This window comes from Ambystoma mexicanum, chromosome 14 (assembly GCF_040938575.1).
Source record: "Ambystoma mexicanum isolate Mex_15411 chromosome 14, UKY_AmexF1_1, whole genome shotgun sequence".
In the NCBI taxonomy this organism is placed as follows: domain Eukaryota; kingdom Metazoa; phylum Chordata; class Amphibia; order Caudata; family Ambystomatidae; genus Ambystoma; species Ambystoma mexicanum.
The window spans coordinates 87521291-87542800 of NC_090940.1; the positions used below are offsets into that span (position 1 = coordinate 87521291).

The 21510-nt window shown below is 48.7% G+C and overlaps 1 protein-coding gene across 7 annotated transcripts in view; it reads left to right on the forward strand.

Moving 5' to 3' along the window:
• Window positions 1-21510, forward strand: part of RYR3 (ryanodine receptor 3) — a 1751462-nt gene that overhangs the window by 514978 nt on the left and 1214974 nt on the right. For all 7 annotated transcript variants that reach the window (XM_069638568.1, XM_069638566.1, XM_069638573.1 and 4 more), the window contains 2 exons: window positions 16129-16241; window positions 17289-17394. In XM_069638568.1, the coding sequence (XP_069494669.1) occupies window positions 16129-16241; window positions 17289-17394 (219 nt within the window). The remainder of the gene's footprint in view (window positions 1-16128; window positions 16242-17288; window positions 17395-21510) is intronic.

A 21510-nucleotide genomic window follows, 5' to 3' on the forward strand; every position in this document is an offset into this window, starting at 1 on the left:
GCAGGCTTGCTCTCCATATTCAGTCCTGGCAGACTCTATTCGCGGATCCATGGATCCTATCAAGTGGTTTCCCATGGGTTCCGCCTACGTCTCCCTCCGAACCCACCCTTCTCTCCTCCCCTCCCGCAGATTGGAACACCAGCTTTCCTTGCAGAGATCTGTTCACTGATATTAAGTGCAACAGTGGAGGACGTCCCCCTCTCTCTGAAAGGCTCAGGGTTTTACTTACAGATTTTAGCAATACAGAAGAGGAATCAGGCAGGCTTGCATGTGATTCTCGATCTATCCTTCTTAAACCTATCCCTACCCCTACAAAAGTTAAAGATGGTTACGACAGTGCTGATTGCGGAGTCTCTGAGCAGGGAAGACTGGACGTGCTCCCTCGTTTTCAAAAGTCTCATGAATGCAGTGGCGGCTTTGCACAGGTCTAAGGGCCACCATGTATACCCATACATTGATGACTGGTTGGTCCGAGTGGAATCCCTGGTGAAGGTCCGGAATACTGCCTCCAGGCTTATGTATATCCTTTTCGAACTAGGGTTCTCCATCAACAACAAAATATCTCAGCTATAGCCTACCCAAACCTTGATCTTCCTGGGTCTGTTGTGGGATACCAGGGAGCAGAGGATTTTCCCGCCATGGAAAATGTGGCAGCTATGAAGACGGCCACTGGACATCATCTCAGCAGATCGGTAACCTCGGCCTGGTGGAACCAACATCTGTTGGGTACTATGGCGGCATGCCCGCTAGCGGTTTCAAAATGAAGAGGGGCAAGTTGCACCTATCAGCCTCCTGGAACAAGGAGATGGGGTCCCAATCGGCATTAGTCTCCATTCCAGCTGATCTCCACCAGGACTTGATTTGGTGGAGGCATGGCAGCAATCTTTTGGCGGGCGAAAACTTCAGGCAGCCCCTGCCTGATGGTACTATCACAACAGACCCCTCCTGGAATGGTGGGGAGCCTCACTGCACAACCACAGTGTACATGGCCTGTAGACAAGGGAGGACTAGAAGAACCACATCAACTTCCTCGAACTGAAGGCCATGCAACTGGCCCTCAAGGCCTTCCTACCGATAATCAAGTACAAATCAATTTGTGTTCAGATGGACAGCTTCACTTGCATGTACTACATCAACAAACAAGGGGTCACCAGATTGCCTCCCGTGTGCAGGCTCACCATTGAGATATGAAAATGGGCAATAGCCCACAAGGTATGGCTGTCTGCAATCCACCTTCCGGGGGGGCCCAACTTTGAGGCAGACAGACTGAGCAGACTGTGAGTTGACAACTATGAGTGGCAGTTCAACGAACAAGTCCTGTTGGAGATCTTCAGGATGTGCGGCTAGCCCAGATAGACCTGTTTGCCATGGAGCAGAACGAGCAATGTCAACAGTTTGCCTCATGGCTGGGTCAGGGCACGGGCTCGCAGGGGGTTACCTTACATCTTCACTGGAGTTGGATGTGAGCTTACGCATTCCCGCCAACTCGACTAATCCACAGAGTCATCTGCAAAATCAGAGAATCGTCACACTTGCACCTAATTTTGATAACTCCACTGTGGCCGGCCAGACCATGGTTTTCGGACCTCATATGACTCTTGCCGCTGGGCCCTGTGCCTCTGCCAGTAGGGAGGATGCTGCTCCTCTCTCAGCAGGGGGGTCAGTTCACCCCACCCCCTGGAGAGATTAGCCCTAGCTGCTTGCTTCCTGAGCATTTAACCCTGCAACACCTTCACCTGTCTCAGGGCAACCTGAAGATCATTCAGAAGGCAAGAAGTAATTCCACAGGAACCAATACAGGAGCAAATGGACCAGGTTTTGCTTCTGGGCCAAGGAAAGAGTCATAGACCCACTGACTTGCACACTTGATCAGGTGCTATTGTTCTCAGCACACCTGGCAGAGTCAGGGGTTCAGGTTGACACATGCCGTACCTACCTAGCTGCCAAAGGTGCATACAGAAATTCAGACAGCAGATCATTCTCCACTTCGAACCCTGTGATCAAGATGCATCTGGCAGGAAGGTGCGCTGTTGTTCACCGAGCAAGATGGCCGCCTAATCCGTGAGCTCCGTGGCTAAAAATATCCTGATCCAATAAATCCTGCGGAACACTGGAACTGTCGTGTACCCCGAGACTAAAGACAGCTGGCTGAGGACTTCAGGAACAAACAGTTTGAATTCTGGGCGAAATCGGACCCTCGATCCCTGATAAGACCAGCTGCACTGCTGTGACCCTTCCCCAATGGCTGAGCGGCAGCGCGCCAAAACTATACCCAGATTGGCGACCTTGCATCAGAACGGAGGAAGAGCGCAGCCTTCCCTGCTACTGACTGCACACTGACAGTGGAGCTCGCACTAATCCAAGTGCCTACATACTGCTCAATGGGACTGTGGGGAGCAGCAGAGGCTGCTGCGGAAACACAGTCCCCCCACCACCCCACCCCCTGCTGCCAGAGCACAACATCTCCCGGATCGCCTGAGTTTACTGTGCCGGACCGCCTGGAGCAGGCAGCTGATCTGGATTCCCACCCGTTGGAGCTCAGAGACCGGAGAACTGATCTGGGTGATGGCAGAGGCACAGCGCGAGGGAGCACGGGAGCCGCGCCCACATTGCCTCACTCCCCAGGAACCGGAGATCAGCCAAGGGTACGAGAACACACCACCAGGATACGTGGAGTGAGGGGCACTCCAGTGATCTGTTGGTGGCCGCTGGACCTCGCCCCCCAGCCCCTGTTGCTCTGACTCCTAAGCAAAGACTGTCGGGGGCAGTGGAGACGGCAGTGGAGCTGTGCCCCCCCGCGGATGGAACACAGCAGCACCCAGACGATCTGTGTATCCTGGGCCAGACCCTCGGTCCGGATGAGCGACCCGACCCTGTCCTCCGCTGAAGCCCAAGAACTGGGGTTCCGCTCTGGGTGGCAGCAGGGATGCGACGCGGCGAAGGTGTGGAGGCAGCGCCCGCATTGCCCCGCTCCCCAGCGGCAGTGATTAGCTGGAAAGGACTGCACAGCTTGCTTGGCACCATCAAGGTATGTGCGGGGGATGAGGGGGCCGATGATCCACTGGGGGCTGTCGGGGCTCGCCCGCATAATTTACTCCTATTGATTGACGGAGCAGCGTGGACCCTACGTTCCACCTGCCTAGCTGGCAGGTCAGTAGGCTAACATCCATACAGTTACCAGACTAGGACCAGGAGAAAGAAGGGGGCACACTAATGCCCATGCAGTTGAGGGCACCAACGAAACTACAATTATCTGAACTCCGGCTGTAGAACACATAAGTACAGTACCTAAAACCGCGCACAGCCTGCAGCACGACCCGTCCTTCCCACCTGCCACGCTGCCGAGCTAAGGAGACACAGACTACAGGTTCTTATTGCCAACCAACTGCTAGGAACACTTCGGGGCACGGGAGCCTCAGTACTCCAATGTAAGGATCCGAGACATCACCTCAGTCCCACTGGGCAGGATTGCCCCGACATTGTCATTTGTGGAAACACACACCGCTGCCAGGACCTCAGATCCCCTACTTTGCGCTACATAACCACCCCCAGTGTGGTACAGAGGACCGAGGGACCAGCACACAGGCATGATGGGAGGATCAAAAAATAAGAAACGGGGACACATGGACGCATTCGCTAACACCACCACTTTGGACCCCAAACTCGATCCAGAATCCTTCCCTAAGGGCTCCGCATCAGACCCCTCTGAATAAAAGATGGTCCCCTACATGGCAGAAATGGAGAGAGGGTTTGCTGCAATTAACACTAAACTAGACGACATTGGCGATAACATCACCTCTATCCGAGCTGATATCAGGAAGGTTAACACCAGAGTCGCCGAGGCAGAGGACAGGGTGTCCAGCCTGGAAGACACGTCTGTCACGCAGAGCAAGACCATAGAACAAATCCAAAAGGATGTCAAAACCCTCCAGAACAAATGTGAGGACCGAGAATCCCGATCACGCCGCAACAACATGAGGGTGGTCTAGGTTGGCGGAGCGCAAAATCAACACCTCCATGGATCACTTCCTTGAAGATACACTTCACTCCTTATTCCCGGATGTGCAGTTTTTGAAGCAATTTCTGATCGAAAGAGCACACAGGACACTTACCCCTCCGCCTAAACCAGGAGCTCCGCCGCGAAAGATCATAGCAAGATTACTCAACTACCGTGATCACGATCTCATCCTACGACTATGACTCTAGCCGCATTCACATATATCCAGACTTTAAAAATGGGCTCCAGACTGCGAGGCGCTCCTTTGACACAGTGAAAAAAGCGCTAAGGGAAAGGAAAATAATATACGCAATGCTATTTCCGGCCAAGCTGTGCATACAGTATGCTGGCAGGGCACATTTCACCTGAAGATGCCATGTCATACCTAGAGCAACACATTCCAGCAGTGCAGAACGAAACCTGAACTCAGAACTCCATATGACCAGGCTCGAGAACATGACAAATACACAAGCATCAAGTCAGAAACAGAACGGCAGTTCGCCATTCCGATTACCAAATACAGCCATGACTCCGGAAAGAGCAGCGGGCCATCCAGCCCCCTCACTTTGCAAGGTTGCAGATGGTTCAATGGGATACACCGCCCGATTGGGGGGATGGTGAGGGTGGGGGGTGGGACGGGAAACAGGCCGGTTGCCTGGACAGAATCACATCCTCAATGATTCATATATTTGCAACCAAGAATGTAAACAAAGGATCATGCATAACAGTTAACTGTTATGGTTGTAAAGTTTAAAAAACTGGCATCAATAGAAGGGAAAGATAGTCATTACAAAACCTCAGGCGCAAAACCCGTACGAACGGCTATAACGAGGGATGTCACAACAATTGAACAAAGGCACTAAACTCTTGTCATGGAATGTCAGGGGACTTATCAACCCGATCAAAGCCGGAAAAATCATAGCATATGCCAACAGGCATAGGATAGACATTCTTCTACTACAGGAGACTCATGCTAGTGAATGAATAACTGGCTCACTGTGCTGCTCCTGGGGTCCACAAACATATGCAACAGACTACTCGACGCAATCAAGCGGGGTGCTAACTGCTAACTCCACAGACTAGGATTCCTTGTGTCAAAAATCAAAGTGGACACTGAAGGCAGATACATAATACTATGGGGATCACTACACGGGCAAGAAGTAATTATTGTCAATACATATGGCCCCAACATAGACTCTCCCGAATGTTACCAGCAAATTATTACATTAATAATGCCAACAGATGAGGCAAGAGTGTTATGGCGAGGCGATTTCAACACCATTCTTGACCTTTCACTCGACAGAACATCCACGGCCCAGAGGGCTGACTCAAAGGCAGCATCCACTATCAAACAAGCCATGCCCATGCTACCACTTGCAGATGTATGGATGGAACTGCACCCATTTACCAGAGACTATACATTTCACTCACACGTCCATGGGTCGAGCTCCTGCATCGATTACTGGCTCTGCTCCACTGACTGTGTCCCTGACATGGGGGAATGCACAATAATCCCCCAAACCTTATCAGAACACTCCCCGATCATCTTGGAGATCCAGATAGGGGTACCCACACCGATCCACCGCACATGGAGAATGCCCCCAGATCTCCTGCAAGACAAGTCTTTACTAGAACCGCTGCAAATTGAGGTGACGGAATTCTTCGAACATAACCAGGGTTCCGTCAGTTCACACTCCACGGTCTGGGAGGCCTTCAAAGTGTGGCTGAGGGGACACCTGATTTCCAAAGTCCACGGTACACTGAAAGAAATACGCACTAAACTGGCCCGGACCGAGGAATACATCAAGAAGGCGGAAGAGTCATACACTGCATCACCAGGACCAAGAATCCTAGCCCTGTTACATGACGCCCTGGCCAAATTTGCGACCCTGGCAGAGCGAGAGGTCTGGTACATGACACAACCTACCAGAGCCAGAAAATATGGGGAAGGAAATAAGTCTGGTAGGATGCTAGCCAACCTAATCAAGTCAGAATACGTACACCGGCAAATCACCAGCATAACGGACAAGATGGGTGTGACTCACGTGGATCACTGGAGAGTAAACAAGGAGTTCCAGAGGTTCTACACAGAGCTCTACACAAACTCGGACCAAGTTTCAATGGAATAACCTTGACTCCTTCCCTCTCCCCGTACAAACCCCAGACGAAAGAGCTGCCATCAACCTTCCCCTGACCCTGGAAGAAGTAATACAAGCAATCAAGGACCTTGGGGCGGGTAAAGCACCTGGATCAGAAAGCCAACCCGTGGATCTCTACAAGACCCTCATCGAGGAATTCGCTCTAAGGTGCTGGAGGTGTGGGAGGAGTCCCTGGAGAGGGGAACTCTGCCATCATCAATGAGAGAAGCCATTATCACGGTCCTATTGAAACCTCTTAATCCTCCTCATGATCCCTCCTCATACAGACCACTATCCCTAATTAATGTTTACACCAAAATCTTTGCTAAAGCCATAGCCAGTAAATTGAACCCACATATGTCCAAATTAGTACACCCGGACCAATCCGGCTTTATTCCAGGCCGATCCACTACTCTCAACCTGTAGAGATTCTTTGCCATTGCCTCCCAGATGGACCCTCAAGCAAAGACGGTGGCGGTGACCCTAGACTCGGAGAAGGCGCTCGACTCCATATCTTGGAAGCTCATGTACGCCATACTGCTAAAAATTGGTTTCAGCGTGTGCTTTCTCCATAGCATAAGGTTGCTGTACTGTAATCCCAACACCAGTGTAAGGACCAACAAGACACTATCACCAATCTTCAATCTACAAAGGGGCACCAGACAAGGCTGCCCCCTCTCACCTATAATTTTTGCATTAACAATAGAAGGAATGGCAGCATACCTACGTTTCAGACATGCCTGGAGAGGGATTCGAATCATGGGGGCACCCCAGTTAATTTCTCTCTATGGGGACGACACAATGCTATACCTCAGAAATCCTGACACTAATCTGCCACCCGTTATGCGAGACATTGGAGACTTCACAAAATACTCTGGATACAGGATAAACCAGGCTAAATCAGAAATAATACCACTGTCCAACTCTACAAGCAGAACCGCAACCATAGATGGCTTCCGCTTGTCCCCCACCACCGCTCGATATCTAGGCATCATAATGGCAACAGACAAGCGTACCCTGTACACCAACAACTATGCACCGTTCTTGATACAACTAGAATACAAGCTCAGAGCATGGGTTAAACTGCCAACTAGAATACAAGCTCAGGGCATGGGTTAAACTGCCACTGTCCTTGTACAGATGCATATCCCTGCTCAAATTGGTGGTGGTACCGAAACTGCTGTACCTATTCAGTGGCATCTCAATATGGCAAGGTGGTACATTTTTTGAAACACTACAGAAAATTTCTGTCAATTTTGTCTAGAGAGCAGGCAGGTCCAGGCTAAACTGGCCAAAGCTATGTGAGAGTTATGACACAGGGGGGGCTGGCGGCTCCCGACTTTCTCCTATATTATTACTCAGCACAGGCATATTTTGCCAAATACTGGAATAATACTGCAGAACAATTTGCACATATACGTGCGGAGGAGTTCACGGCATCCCCCCTAAACCTGAAGAGTATGATATTCGCCAGCGTCGCAGAGGAAAAGCTACTGGCAGATCTGTTATCCTCAACAGTGTGGGCATGGTCAAGGATACTCAAGAGAGTGGGTTGTGATACACCGTACTGGCCTAACCTACCGCTGTTGCACTATCCCGCACTTAAACCCACTATGGACCGCACCATACAAAGGAGATGGGACCCAGACAAGGAGGCCAAAATCGGAGAGCTCTTTCCGGAGGGACGATTTCTTACTGCTGCAGAAATCCAAAACAGAACGAGTCCTGGCCTATTCGCAATCCTACAATACCAACGCCTGAAAGCAGCCTGAATGAAGAAATGGCCATCCTTCCCGATAGCTCCCTCTACACATAAATTCTTATCTGACATTCTGACACAATAGGGATTCACCAGCAATGTCTCCACAATGTATAAAATGATACAACGCAACACCCCATCCAAAAAATGAGATCAAAGGGAAATGGGAGAGAGATCTGAACACAATGATCGAAGAGCAGCAATGGGTAAATTACTGCAGATACACCAAATCCATCTCCCTATGCGCTAACTTCAGACTATACAGCTAAAAATTTGAAATCACCTACACATTACCCCAAGTAAGATCTCCAAATTTGACCATGTTAAACACGCTGCATGCCCCAAGTGTGTTGTGGTTGTTGCAAATGCGATCCTTATGTATTGGGCGTGCCAGCCAATCAGGCGTTTCTGGGAGGAGATAGCAGAAACCATGAGCGACATACTGAACATACGCATCCCGGCCACGCCGCTGAAATACTTACTGGGGGATATCGGAAAGGCCTCTACAAGGTCTCGCAGACTATTCGCAGTGGGAGGAGCAGTGGCCAAGAGCTACATCCTTAGGAAATGGAAATCCAAAACCCTTCTCACACACGGAAACTGGCTCCGAGACCTTGTAAACGTACAAGAAAGCGAAGAATCCTATATCTGAGGTATCCAAACCACTTCCAGACCGAAAGACATCTGTGGTTCCCTCAGGGAGTACCTACAAAGCGCAGAAGACCCATCCGTTGAATGAACTGGCTAGACCTCAAATTGAAAGCCTGTCTAATCTCTATCCCTCTCACCCCCCCTTTTTTCCCTTTTCGTTCCCTTAACATTCAACTAACACAATGTATGATAAATCATATCTATTTGACACACCTATGTCGTGAATCCCCAATGACACTGTGATACTCCCTTTATTGTAAGATGCCAGCATTAAATAAAGTTTGTTTAAAAAAAAAAGATGCATCTGGCAGAGCTGAGGGGGTTGTACCCCCCTATTAAATGCCCACACCCGATCTGTGACCTCAACATAGTTCTGGGAGCCATGGTGCATAAACCATTCCAGCTGATGGTGTCCGTGACATCAAATTGGTCACGAGCAATACAGCGCTCCTAGCGGGCGTTACCTTGGTGCTTAGGGTTAGCAAAGTGCAGGTCCTCATGGCCACAGAACCCTATACCACGTTCTAGCACGACAAGGTGGTGGTCCACACTCATCCTTCATTTCTCCCGAAGGTGGTGTCTTCGTTCCATCTCAACAAGGATATAGTCCTACCAACTTTCTTTCCTAACCCAAAGGATCAGGCAGAGAAGGTATTACACTGTCTAGATGTCAGGAGAGCCCTCAAATTCTACTTTGACAGGACAATGGATTTCTGCAAGTCTGATGCATTGTTTATCACATTCAGTGGGTCAAGGCCAGGCAGCCAGGCATCAAAGACCTTGATAGCCTGGTGGATGGTCGCGGCCATTCACAAGGCCTACAACGCTCAGCAAAAGGGGGTGCCACCAAATCTTCACGCTCATGCAGTCAAGGCCAAGGCAACAGAAGTGGCCTTCCAGAGGCATATGCCATGGCAAACGATCAGCAGGGCAGCTACCTCGGCTACCCCCCAGCATTTTGCAAGCTTATTGTCTAGATGGCAGTGCACAATCGGACGCGACCTTTGGGCAATCGGTCCTGAGGAACCCGTTCTCTTAATGGTCCTCCCTAGGGCTTCAATCAGTGGTAATCGCCCATACAGTATGGAGGAAAGGTGGCGGGATGTAGGAGTAATTATAAATTACTAGTGCAAAGTCCCCTTTCCTCCACACATCCCGCCATCCTTCCCCCTTAATAAGTAACAATGTTAGGCAGTTTAACCTAGCCGACGTGGCAAAGGGGACTGAGGTGTGGCGCCAGAGGGCGGAGTCAAGGCAGGGCATGCTCTTGGGGCTGCACCCCCGCGCATAGCTAAATTTAAAGGGAAAGACATTTTTTCTAATGAAAAAGGTTCTGTTCCCGTCCCTAGTGAGGGACGCCCATAGATTATGGAGGAAAGGGAACTATGGACTAGGATTAAGTTAGTCACTAAAGTGAGTATATTATAATAGCTTTTGGTGCATGCAGACATTGTTACCATTTTGGAACTTTTGTGGTCACACGGAGTGCAGCATCTCAGCCTCCCTAGTGTTTTGTCGTAGGTGCAACAACAAGGTCTCCTTTGTTGGTTCCCGAGAAGGACTGGTAACCTTCTTGGTGTACAAACATGGCAGAGACAACAAGCCGACCGAGATAGGCGGGAAAATAATGCTGTACGGACTATCAGGAATGCCCTTAGCAAGAAGGCTGACTCTACTGCAAAAACAGCCCTGAGCCTAAACCAACGGGAAGGGGTTTGCACTTCCTTTTCCAGGTCGTACTTGCAAGTCATTTCCTTACTGTTCCTAAAAAGGAAATGGACCTAAGACGCCATATCAGCATGTGTGTAGTGTTCTGTTGCCTGACATCTGCCCTTATCTACACTTTTCTGGGGGTCCTTTTTTAATTCCTCTTGTGCCTGCGTCTGGGACCTGAACAAGGTTCTTGGCTTCCTGAATGAGGAACTTATGTTCTGCCTCTCTTTGGCTTGTTCCTTTCCTTTCTGGCCCTCATCGTTTAGCTCACGTGTTCTGGGCATTTGCCCATATTCAAGCACAGCCAAGCAGCATCAGGAAAGGGCAGGCGCTATGCTCCCATTACCAGTAAGACTTGGGGAAAACGTCCGGGTCTGTTTGCTTTTGATAGATGAAGACAGATTTTGACACTCTAGAGGGGGCACCCAAAAATGTTGTATGAGTTATGGTGATAGCGCATTTTCAGAGGGAAGGAAGGAAGCGCGGGGCCGTTGACATCACTGGGACTTCCAGATTCCTAAAGGGAATACACTTATTTCAAAGGTCTGAATTTCTCCACGGAAGATCACTCCTGGAGTACATGAGTCGTGGGTACAACATTAGAACACAGTGTTTTTCATAAAAAGCTTCGTAAATGCAGAGGCCAGACTCCATGCAGAAGTGCTGTCGGCCAAACAGGACATGAATTTCAAAACCCTGGAGGAGACCCTGGTCAGTTGTTGGGAAAGAACATTACAGCATTGGGCCAGGATGAGATAATCTAATGTTTGCACAGCTGATAAAAATGGAGCAGATACACTTGACACCAACTTTTCTGCTTTTGTCATGGCCAAAATAGGATTTGCCCCAATAGAAAATGTATACATTTTCTGCACTGTGGCAGGAAGTACATTTTTGGGCTGTGTTTGCTGTGCAACATAAACAACGATTTTGCTCCAACCAAGTACAGTTACTCGCATTGGAAAAGTACTTCTTATTGTATAAAGAGAAAAAAAACTTTACAAATCATCGTCTCCTCAGTTTCTTTTCATCTTGACTGAAAATGCTATGTGATAAAAGGAGCAGGAAAACGTGGAGTATGCCGTTTGCTCTACTCACTGTCATGCTTCCTGAAAGAAATTGGCAAATCCATTCGTCTCCATGTTCAAAAATCAGACTTAATATGGTTGAGGGCAAAATCTGTTCTTGCCATTCCATATCTCACAATGGCTGCCAAATACATGTGTTCCATGGTTCGCTCTTGTTTAAAGGCTAGTTACTCTCGCATCCGGTGGTCCCGCTCCTTGTTTCTATGGCTTGAAGAAGATGTTCGCAACGTTACAGCCGCAGAGAGTTGAGGGGGTGCTCTTCATGAGACTGACTGCACCATCATCTGATATATAACCTAGCTGCTGAGATGGCAGGAGAGCCATTCCTGAGCAGTCAGCAGGTGATGTGCCAGACAATGCACAACAGCCCAGCGTCTTAGATCGAAAGCAACCAACAAGAGCAGTTTTTCATTAACACGCTCCATCAATAGACAAATGAGCTCTGCTTCAGACCCCCCCTTAAGAGGGGCGGGTTCACAGGCAGCAGAATGACACACTCATCGCTGTGTGGTTGCGGGTAATAAGCCTTGGGGACCGGAGAAAGTCGCCTCCCTGCCTTTACTTTGTAATGAAGGAATCAAATTGGCTACTTGGTTTCTAATCTTGGACGGTGCGCGCGCGTCTCAATTGATTTTGGTAAATAAGAGAGTTTTATAATTTGGATCAGAAACAGATGTGCATCAGCAACATTGAAATGCAAAGCCAGCCCAGCCCGCCTTTACAGATGTCAGTGGGAATAATGGGCAAGAGCTTGATGAAACATCTTACGCTAGTAGGTTGAGGCCGAAGAGCAATGTGATAACTAAGATCATCCTGTCTTGAAAGATCAGATGAGAAGGGGGTATTGGAGATGGAAAGGAGTGGGGGAGGGAAAGTGACTATCCACACAGTCCGTGGTAATGTGCACATAAAACTAATTATCCTGGGATAATCAGCGGCAAACAGGTGGCATGTCTGAAGAGATTTCCTGATCAACTCCACTTTTGATGAAACACGATGTAGCCAACATGAGATGGCCTACACAACTAGGCATATAGGATGCATTAACACTTGGGAGCTGAGGCAGGGCCTTTGGGATAAAATCTTAACTGTATTGTTGTACCCTCTCCTGCACCCATCACTGTACACCAGGTTACTATATCAAATGCCCTCCCCATGGGTAGGCGCTAGTAAGAGGTCCAGACTGTAGCGCACTCTCCTTGCAGACCTTTGCAGTTTGGAAAACCACATGTTCTCAGGAAGGAAGTGAAAGTGAGGCAGTTCCAGCCCTCATACTGCCACACCTTCTGCCATGAAGGTCCTACGGGTAGTGCAGTTATCCACATTCTGTACAGGTCACTGCATTCACAATGATTAAAAGTCCTCCTTTATCTGAGGTGCTGCTCCTCAGGCCTCTTTCAAGCAGATGTTTTGCGAGTAAATTGCTGGCACCAAATAGTTCCAAGAGGAAGTGGCAGACCATCGCCACATTTGCCCCTTCAGTCACCGCAATACTTGTATCCCCGAGCACAGTGATCTTATGTCCATTCACCTCCACATAGAGTCTGTGCATATGTTTATGCATCACATTGTCTGCCCCATTTCAATCAGGGCTGCATAAGTAGCTGTGAAATCCGCCCACCTCACATAGAGTAAGGGCTCCACAGGAAATCAGCCATTCCGAAGACGGTGCTACCAGTCAGTCCACCTTGTTATAGTAATTTCACGTTTATCAGTTCGGTCCACGTGTGTGGAAAATGATAGCGGGGTTCCGTTGGTCAGTGCCAGGCTAATGTCGGATGGGAATGGCATAAGACCTAAAACTGCTATGTACGCCAGGGGGCATGGACGGGTGTGTGTATGTTCGGAGTCAAGAACCCGGGTCATTAATTCACTGGCCCCTGAGATATCTTCAGTATGGGTGGTATTGGAAACAGTCAACTCTTACTTCCAGTTCTGAGACTGGTAGATGAAACCAAAACAGCCCAGCACGGAAAATGTCTGTGTCACACAATTGCCTTCCTCACGACATGGAATGCTTCGTCTCAGGTGCAGGTGCCCCGTGTACATGCTGAAGCACCCTGTGCTGAGACACATAGGCAATTTCACTCTCAGGATTTAAAACATTTTTTCAGATTGTCCTTGGCTTTGCTGCACCTGCAAACAGGGGAATCCAAGATATTGCAATTATATATAAAAAGATATTTTCACAACTTGGCTGCCTCTCCGAGCATGGACATGTCCTGAGTGCCAGTATTGTTCTATGGGTTTGGGGGTTATACTTTGGAGACTGTTTTATTTGTCGCTCCCTAAGATCTGGTACATCACAGCACCTCAAAACTGGGTTGGCTGCTGGCTTGAGGGTTGGGTGATAGAGCAAAATATGTGGGCTTTGACATTGCGCTTCCATGGCTAATGTGGTATTATAGTCATCAAGTTGCTGTGTGCAAAGTGATCTGTCAATGTAGGGTGAGGTATTAGGAGATTCAGAGGAGAGTTGCCTCGTTGGGGAGAAGAGGGGAGTAATCATCCTATGAGTGAAAACCAGTAGGGAGCAGACATATAGTGGGACACACGCTAGGAGAAAGATCAGTAGGGAGCAGACATATAGTGGGACACAAGCTAGGAGAAAGATCAGTAGGGAGCAGACATACAGTGGGACACAAGCTAGGAGAAAGATCAGTAGGGAGCAGACATAGGAGAAAGATCAGTAGGGAGCAGACATATAGTGGGACACAAGCTAGGAGAAAGATCAGTAGGGAGCAGACATACAGTGGGACACAAGCTAGGAGAAAGATCAGTAGGGAGCAGACATACAGTGGGACACAAGCTAGGAGAAAGATCAGTAGGGAGCAGCCATATAGTGGGACACAAGCTAGGAGAAAGATCTGCAGGGAGCAGACATATAGTGTGACACAAGCTAGGAGAAAGATCAGTAGGGAGCAGACATACAGTGGGACACAAGCTAGGAGAAAGATCAGTAGGGAGCAGACATACAGTGGGACACAAGCTAGGAGAAAGATCAGTAGGGAGCAGACATATAGTGGGACACAAGCTAGGAGAAAGATCAGTAGGGAGCAGCCATATAGTGGGACACAAGCTAGGAGAAAGATCTGCAGGGAGCAGACATATAGTGTGACACAAGCTAGGAGAAAGATCAGTAGGGAGCAGACATATAGTGGGACACAAGCTAGGAGAAAGATCAGTAGGGAGCAGACATATAGTGGGACACAAGCTAGGAGAAAGTTCAGTAGGGAGCAGACATATAGTGGGACGTAACTAGGAGTGACATCAAAGGAAAGTCAAACGGGAGCTAAACCTAAGACCAAAAGCATGGAAAGTAGAAGTGACACATTAGGGGATTCACATAATTGTATTCAAGTGGGGACCCCTATGGGTACAATTACAGTGGGTGTGCTTGGGAGAAAAAACATAGTGGGATATACCTGGAATATGTGAGTTCTCTAATCTGGAAGTGGGGTTGGGAAGTTGAAGCAAGGTTAGTTAAAGAGCCCCAAAGCAGTAGAAATGCAATAACGCCTCACGAAGTTGGAGCACGAGTGCCTCCACCGCCAGTAACAACTCCATGTGATGAGTAGCGCTCTGGTTCCACCCGGTGGTGCAGCAGGAGGTAGTTGCAATAGTCCCACCATTATAATTCCCACCAAGTCCCAGTGAGAACCATAGAGATCTAACCCGACTTCCCACACTGGTGTGCTAAAGGTCTGGTAACCCAGAACCACCCACATGCATGCAGAGATGCAGTATTCCGCCAATTCATATCTGACGAGTAGAGCAACCAATCAGAAGTGGGGAAACATTATAAGTCACTATTGTAATGGGTAATTTATAACACGCTTAATACCCAGAGGTTTCTAAGTGCAGACCCGGGGATCGAACCTACGTTGCTACACGTTGTCTTGCCTCCAAGGTGAGCGCATTGCTGCTGAGCTATCTAATCTTCGTTGCAGTCAATCCTTGGGGTTCAGAATGAACACCAGTTTTGGGGCATTGTCCCACTTATCCAACCCTCTCTCTCCTTACAATGTTAAGCCCAGTTGCACCCACGTTTTTAAACTCAAGCAATAGATTTAGAATGTTTCTTGTCAGGGTGTTCAGCCAACAAGTAGTATATGTGGCAGCACAAAGTTGGGATCAGCCCACAATGATCACAATAACTGGGTTTCCTACTGAACCACAGGCTATCAATGGTGGCATCACATCACTTGGATTAACCTAACATGCCATTAGTTAAGAGGCTATAAATTCGGATCTGCGTGAAATGACCAAACTAAAAAGTCGGAAGCCCAAAAGTCCAACCCCCCCCCCCATTTCTTCGCATATGTATATGTGGGGGGAGACCCCCCACAGCCCCACCACCTTACCCCTATACATTTTTATTTGCTTTACCCCCCCACATATAATATATACGGAGAAATAGGGGTCAGACTTTTGGGCTTCGGACTTTTTGCCCTCAGACTTTTTGTCCTATTCCATAAATTCATGCTTTGGCTTGGCCAAACGTATTTTGAAAAAATTATATCAAATGCATTCTGAATCAAAATTGGTTATTTTTCAGACTCAACATCTGTCACATGAAGTATTCAAATGTCAGGTAAATAGGGGAGGAAGGTACCTACAGCGAGGCCCATCTAGACTGTCCCTGTCCCACACCATTAACCATCTCTGGCTTTGCTCTTCCACCATGTTTATCATCTACAGGAATGTTCCAGTCATTGATGGACTAAAGATATGTTTTTACATTGATTGTCCTTTGTAACCCGAATGTTTTGCCTCCTCTAGGCGAGGCCTGCTGGTGGACCATCCATCCTGCTTCTAAACAGAGGTCTGAAGGCGAGAAGGTCCGCATCGGAGATGACCTCATCCTGGTCAGCGTGTCCTCAGAAAGATACTTGGTGAGCCTGGGAGCCACAGCACCGTGCTCTAAGCTACTTCCTTCACCTCCTACGTCTTACTTTTCCCTCCGAAGTCTACAGTATATCCCATAATTTATGTACTAGGACTGGGTGTCTCCAGCGTCGCAGATTCCAGTGTATGTCTTGCCAATTTAGGCGCTCTCTTTTCGAAACTCAAACGAGCAGTAGGGTCCAGTATTAAGTCAACTTTTCCATGGCATTTGCATTTGTATTGATTTCAGCCTTGCTTTTTGGCCTCAGGGCATCTTGTTGTCCCAGTGCAAAGGTCGGTGCAGAATTGCACTGTCTCACTGAAATGTTTACATATTATAGGACTGAATCTAATACACAGTAGTGACTTTGCTGGAAGTTTGGTTAGGTGCCATGTTGCGCATTAAAGCCAACGCACTTCTTAGGTGCAAGGATAGACACGAGCGTGCTACCAAAAACAGTTACAGCGAACCCATTTCCTGCTAGCTACGAAGAAAGTGTAAGGGCGATCGGAGATGAGGGACTTTACTACTCGGTGAAGGCCCTGTAAGGCAACAGGAAGAAGATTATAAAAACATTAACTTTTCTTTTTTGCCTTTCAGTGTTGATTCTTATTCTTGTTAGTTGTTATTGGACAATTTATACTTTTAATATAAGCAGGTGTAGGTGAGTGAGAATGGGAATGAAGAGGGAAGGTCCCAACAACTGTAACTACCACCCACTGATGTCTGAGGACACGTTGGCTTCCTCAGCCCTCAGACACGTGTGGACTGAGCAAGATGGCTTTCTCAACAGGCCGGTGCCTCGGGGAAGCCGTAGGGTTCTGGAAGAATCGTTCACATGTCAGGTGTTCTCGTTCTCCCATCAAACTGGCAAGCCAACCTATTCTATGACTGGATTGTGGTTAAGCTAATGGGGAAACCCCAATGGCAAAGTAAACTGTGTGTCAGAGACACCAGATCCTTGTGTGTACATTCCATAGGACGGCAGAGACACAATTCTTTTTAGGTCTCCAGGTTATGTGTAACTTGGTCCCTCTGTGTGTTTTTCTTCCAGCATCTCTCCATATCGAACGGAATGGGAAACATACAGGTGGATGCGTCCTTCATGCAGACTCTCTGGAACGTGCACCCTACATGCTCAGGCAGCAGCATCGAAGAAGGTTAGTCCAATCCATGCATGCCTGCAACTATTTCAGTGTGCTGATGGAGTACTTATTCACTGGTGATGTACCTGAAATTATTGATCAAATAATTGGGGAACCAAGGGTCAATTTGCTCAGTACCATCCCCATTCTAAGCTGTGTTACTGCTTTTCACCCCCTTCTCCCCGAGGGCTACAAGATCCTATCGAATCCCAGGCCCACCCGGTCTGGGGACGGACTGGCCCTGATTTTCCCTGAGTGGGTCCAGCCACCATCATTCCCACTCAACCCTACCTCTCTTTTGAATGCCTCGTCTGCAGGCGGTCTCTCCTATCCTCTCCCTCACTCTTGCCACTATCTACAGGCACCACCGGACCTACCCCTCTTTTCCCCTCAAAACGGGCAGACCCCTCCTGCTCTCTCCTGGCTTCTTCCCCCAAACCTCTCTTCCTTGGGGACTTTAACATCCATCTTATTTCTCTGGATTTGACCACTGTACTCTTTTGTTACCTCTGTGACTCTCACAATTCATCCCTTTGGTCCAACACACTATGCCAGACACTCATTGGATGCTCTCATCTCATCAGATATCCCGCTCTCCAACCCTCTTACTACTCCTCTCTCCTGGTCTGACCACTCTCTCCTCTCCTCCCATCTTGAGCTCCCTGGCCCCCAGACAATGCCTCGACGCGCATTGCCAGTCTCCTTCACTGTCATTTGACTGATAAAGCGAGCGTCAGTCGCTGCATTTGCTGCTACCATCATCCCCCTCCTGCCCCTACCTTTGAATCTCCTGCTGACTCGGCACTGTCTTACCTCCATCTCTCCATCTCTAACACCCTAGACATCCTTGCCACTGCCATGAGGATTCGTATGAAACCTGCCTCCAAACAGGGTCGGGCTGGGCCATAAAACTTTCTCGGGCACCAATGAAAAGGTGGTGCACAGTTGCAAATGGCAATTCATTCCTTTTGTAGCACTGTTTGAGTAGTACCCAAGGGGGAGTTGTTTGATAAAATGTGATGCAAATTGTGCATTTTAAAGAATATTTATTCAGCAACACTGGTCAAAACTATTAGCCGCATAGTAAAGTAACTCATCAAACTGGCCCACATTGGGCAAAAAAGTGGCACAATTTGACCTAAAAAACGGACCCACACCAGCATTTTGCGTTTTTGGTTAGGCCATGGGCCTATTGACCTATAGGTTGGTCCGAGCCTGCCTCCAAATGCAACTCTTGCTATGACTCTGACTTTACAGCTTTGAAATGCAAGTTCAAAGCTGCTGAGCGGAAGTGGCAGGCCTCAAGTACATTCTCTGCCAAACTGGCCTATCGCCTGCTCCAGAGGCAATATTGTCTCGCCATTCGCTCCAAGAAGAGTGCTCATGTTTAAGCCTGCATCTCTGGGTCAACTAACAACACGGCTGAACTTTTAAAAATCTGCAAGGAACTTGCCAACCCTACTGCAGTCTCCTCCTCTCCCCTTCCCCCCAAGCCTTCGGCACTGCTCTTGCCCCACACTTCTCCACCAAAACTCAGGACATCCTGTCCTCACTGTCATCTACTCCCCTCCCCACAACCCTCTTCTCTTGCCTCCCCTGCCCACTCTGTTTCCCCTCCCATTCTCTCCCCCTTCTCTCCAATTGCACCAGATGAGGTCTCTGGAGTAGTCCGCACCATGAAAGCCTCCTTCAATCAGGTGCGCCCCTGCTCTTCCAGAACTATCAAGGACAATATCTCCTCTCTCGCCTCCTCCTTGGCTGACCTCTGTAACCACTCTTTTGCCACTGGTTATTTCCCACAACCCCTCAAGCATTCTCTTGTGCATCCTCTCATAAAAAGCCATCTGCAGATCATTCATGCCCGGCCAACTATTGCCATATCTCTATCACCCTTTTCTTGGGCAAACTCATGGAGAAGTTGGTCATCCCCAACTGACCCACCACACTGAATTGGCTGGCTGCCTCTACGACCACCAGTCTGGCTTCAAAGCATGCAGAGAAATGGAAACTGCTCTCCTGAACACCCGTGCACATCTGCTCTCAAACCTGGACTCTAACTCTCCCTCTGTTCTGATCCTTCTCGATCATCTTCCTTTGGCATGGTCAATCATGCCATCCTTATAAATCGTCTCTGTGATAGCCTAGGCATGATGGACCGGGCACTGGTGTGGCTAAGCTCTTTCCTTTCAAAATGACCCTCCCAAGTGCAGTTGGGCCCTTTCCTATCCTCCACCTCTCTCTCTACCTGTGGCGTCCCTCAGGGCTCTATCCTATTGCCATGGCTCTTCAACATCTACCTTGCCCCCTTGACCCACCTTATTGCCTCCTTCTCCCTTCACTTCAGTGTTATGCAGATGACACTCAGCTTAACTTTACGATTCCATCAGCTACCTCCTCCCCTTCCTCTCTCATTCCTGACCGGCTGACTGCTATCCAGGCATGGTGCTCTGCTCACAATCTCTGCCTTAATGCCAGTAAAACAGAGATCCTTCTCATTGGGGCACCTGCTCTCTGTTTCCCACCACTCTCTGGCCACCCTCCTTGGTTCCCTCCCCTCACTATCTTGTGAGGCTAGAAACCCTGGGGTATTCTTTGACTCTTCTCTCACCCCTCCTCTCCGCACATCATAGTCCTTGCCAAGAAGTCCAACTTTCAGCTCCACCTCCTCAGAGGCATTCTCCCTTTCCTCACCTTCCCCCAGAAGCTCAATGTCTCCAGAGCTCTGGTTCTCTCTAGGCTGGACTACTGCAACAGCCTCTTCCTCAATCGGCCTCTTTCTTCCCTTCGCCCTCTTCAACTAATCCAGAATAGGGCTGCAAGGCTTATCCTTGGCCTCAAGCCGAGGGACCACATCTCTCCAGCCCTAAAATCTCTCCCTCCAGTGGCTCCCGGTGACAGCTAGAATCAAATTCAAGACCCTTTGCATCATCAACAAGGCTGCCTGGGGCATGACCTCTCTACATCCAGCTTTCCCTCCCTAAATACCTCCCTGATAGAGTTCTTCGGTCCTCAAGCTCCAACTATCTGCAGGTCAGTTGCTTCTCCAAGCAGAGAGTGAGAGGCAGATCCTTTCCTCGGCAGGAGCCGCCCTATGGAATGATCTCACTGCCCCCCTCAGACTTGAGCCAGATCTTCTTAAGTTCTGGAAACTGGTCAAGACTTTCCTTTTCTCATCCTCCTTCCTTCTCCCCTCCCATGTTAATGTCTCTCTGCTGCTGCAGCTGGTGCCTGGTCCCTTATGAGTCTTAGAGGGGCCAGGCCCTCCTTGACCGGCACCCCCTCAGCATCCCTACCAGCACTTGCCCCTGGGCACCCTTTCCAGACTAGCCTGCATCTGCCCCCTCATCCGTTTCACTTTTCCCTTTCCCACTTCCCCTGCACTTGCCCTTCATGGCTCCCCTCCGCACTTGCTCACTCACCTGGGCACTGCACTCCTGCACTTACCCCTCCTCCCCCTGGTTCCCTCCCCTGCCCTGCCCCTTTCTTCCACACTCCCTTGCACTTTTTGTCTCTGCACTTGCATGGTAACAATGACACAAGGCTGTGTATAACCGTTACTATTGGTTTTTCCCTATGTACCCTCCCGCCCCCCTTTTTGTGCCTGAAAACACTTGTGTATAGGTGTCATACAAATGTCCAATAAATACAAAAATGAAATAAGCAAATTAGGCTTTGCATCAGTTGATCTCACTCCATAATGGATAGCGCTTTTGACACTAATGTATGTACATTTTTATTACGACCTGCAGCATGTAAGCCTAAATAGGCCCTGTCATTTAAGCGAGCAGCTTGATTGCATTTTTCCAACATAACATGTTTAAGGTTTTTATATGGCACTCAGGTATTGTGGGATACAAGCACCAAGTGAAAGGGACAAAGGAAGAAGTGGGTGATGAGTAATGAGGACGCAATGATCGACCAATCCTGTTTTTTTTGGTTTATGGTTTTTCTTCCCATGCGCAGTCAGATTCGGATTTCCATAACCATTTTCAGATTTTGCTATCAATTGAGGGGAAAAACAAGGTGCACACTGAAACAAAGGGAGATCTGCCACTTACGAATATTATTCAGATGGGCAATAAAAGGCTATGCTAGATGTATCCTCGCCCACTGCAGAGGAAAATGAGAGAT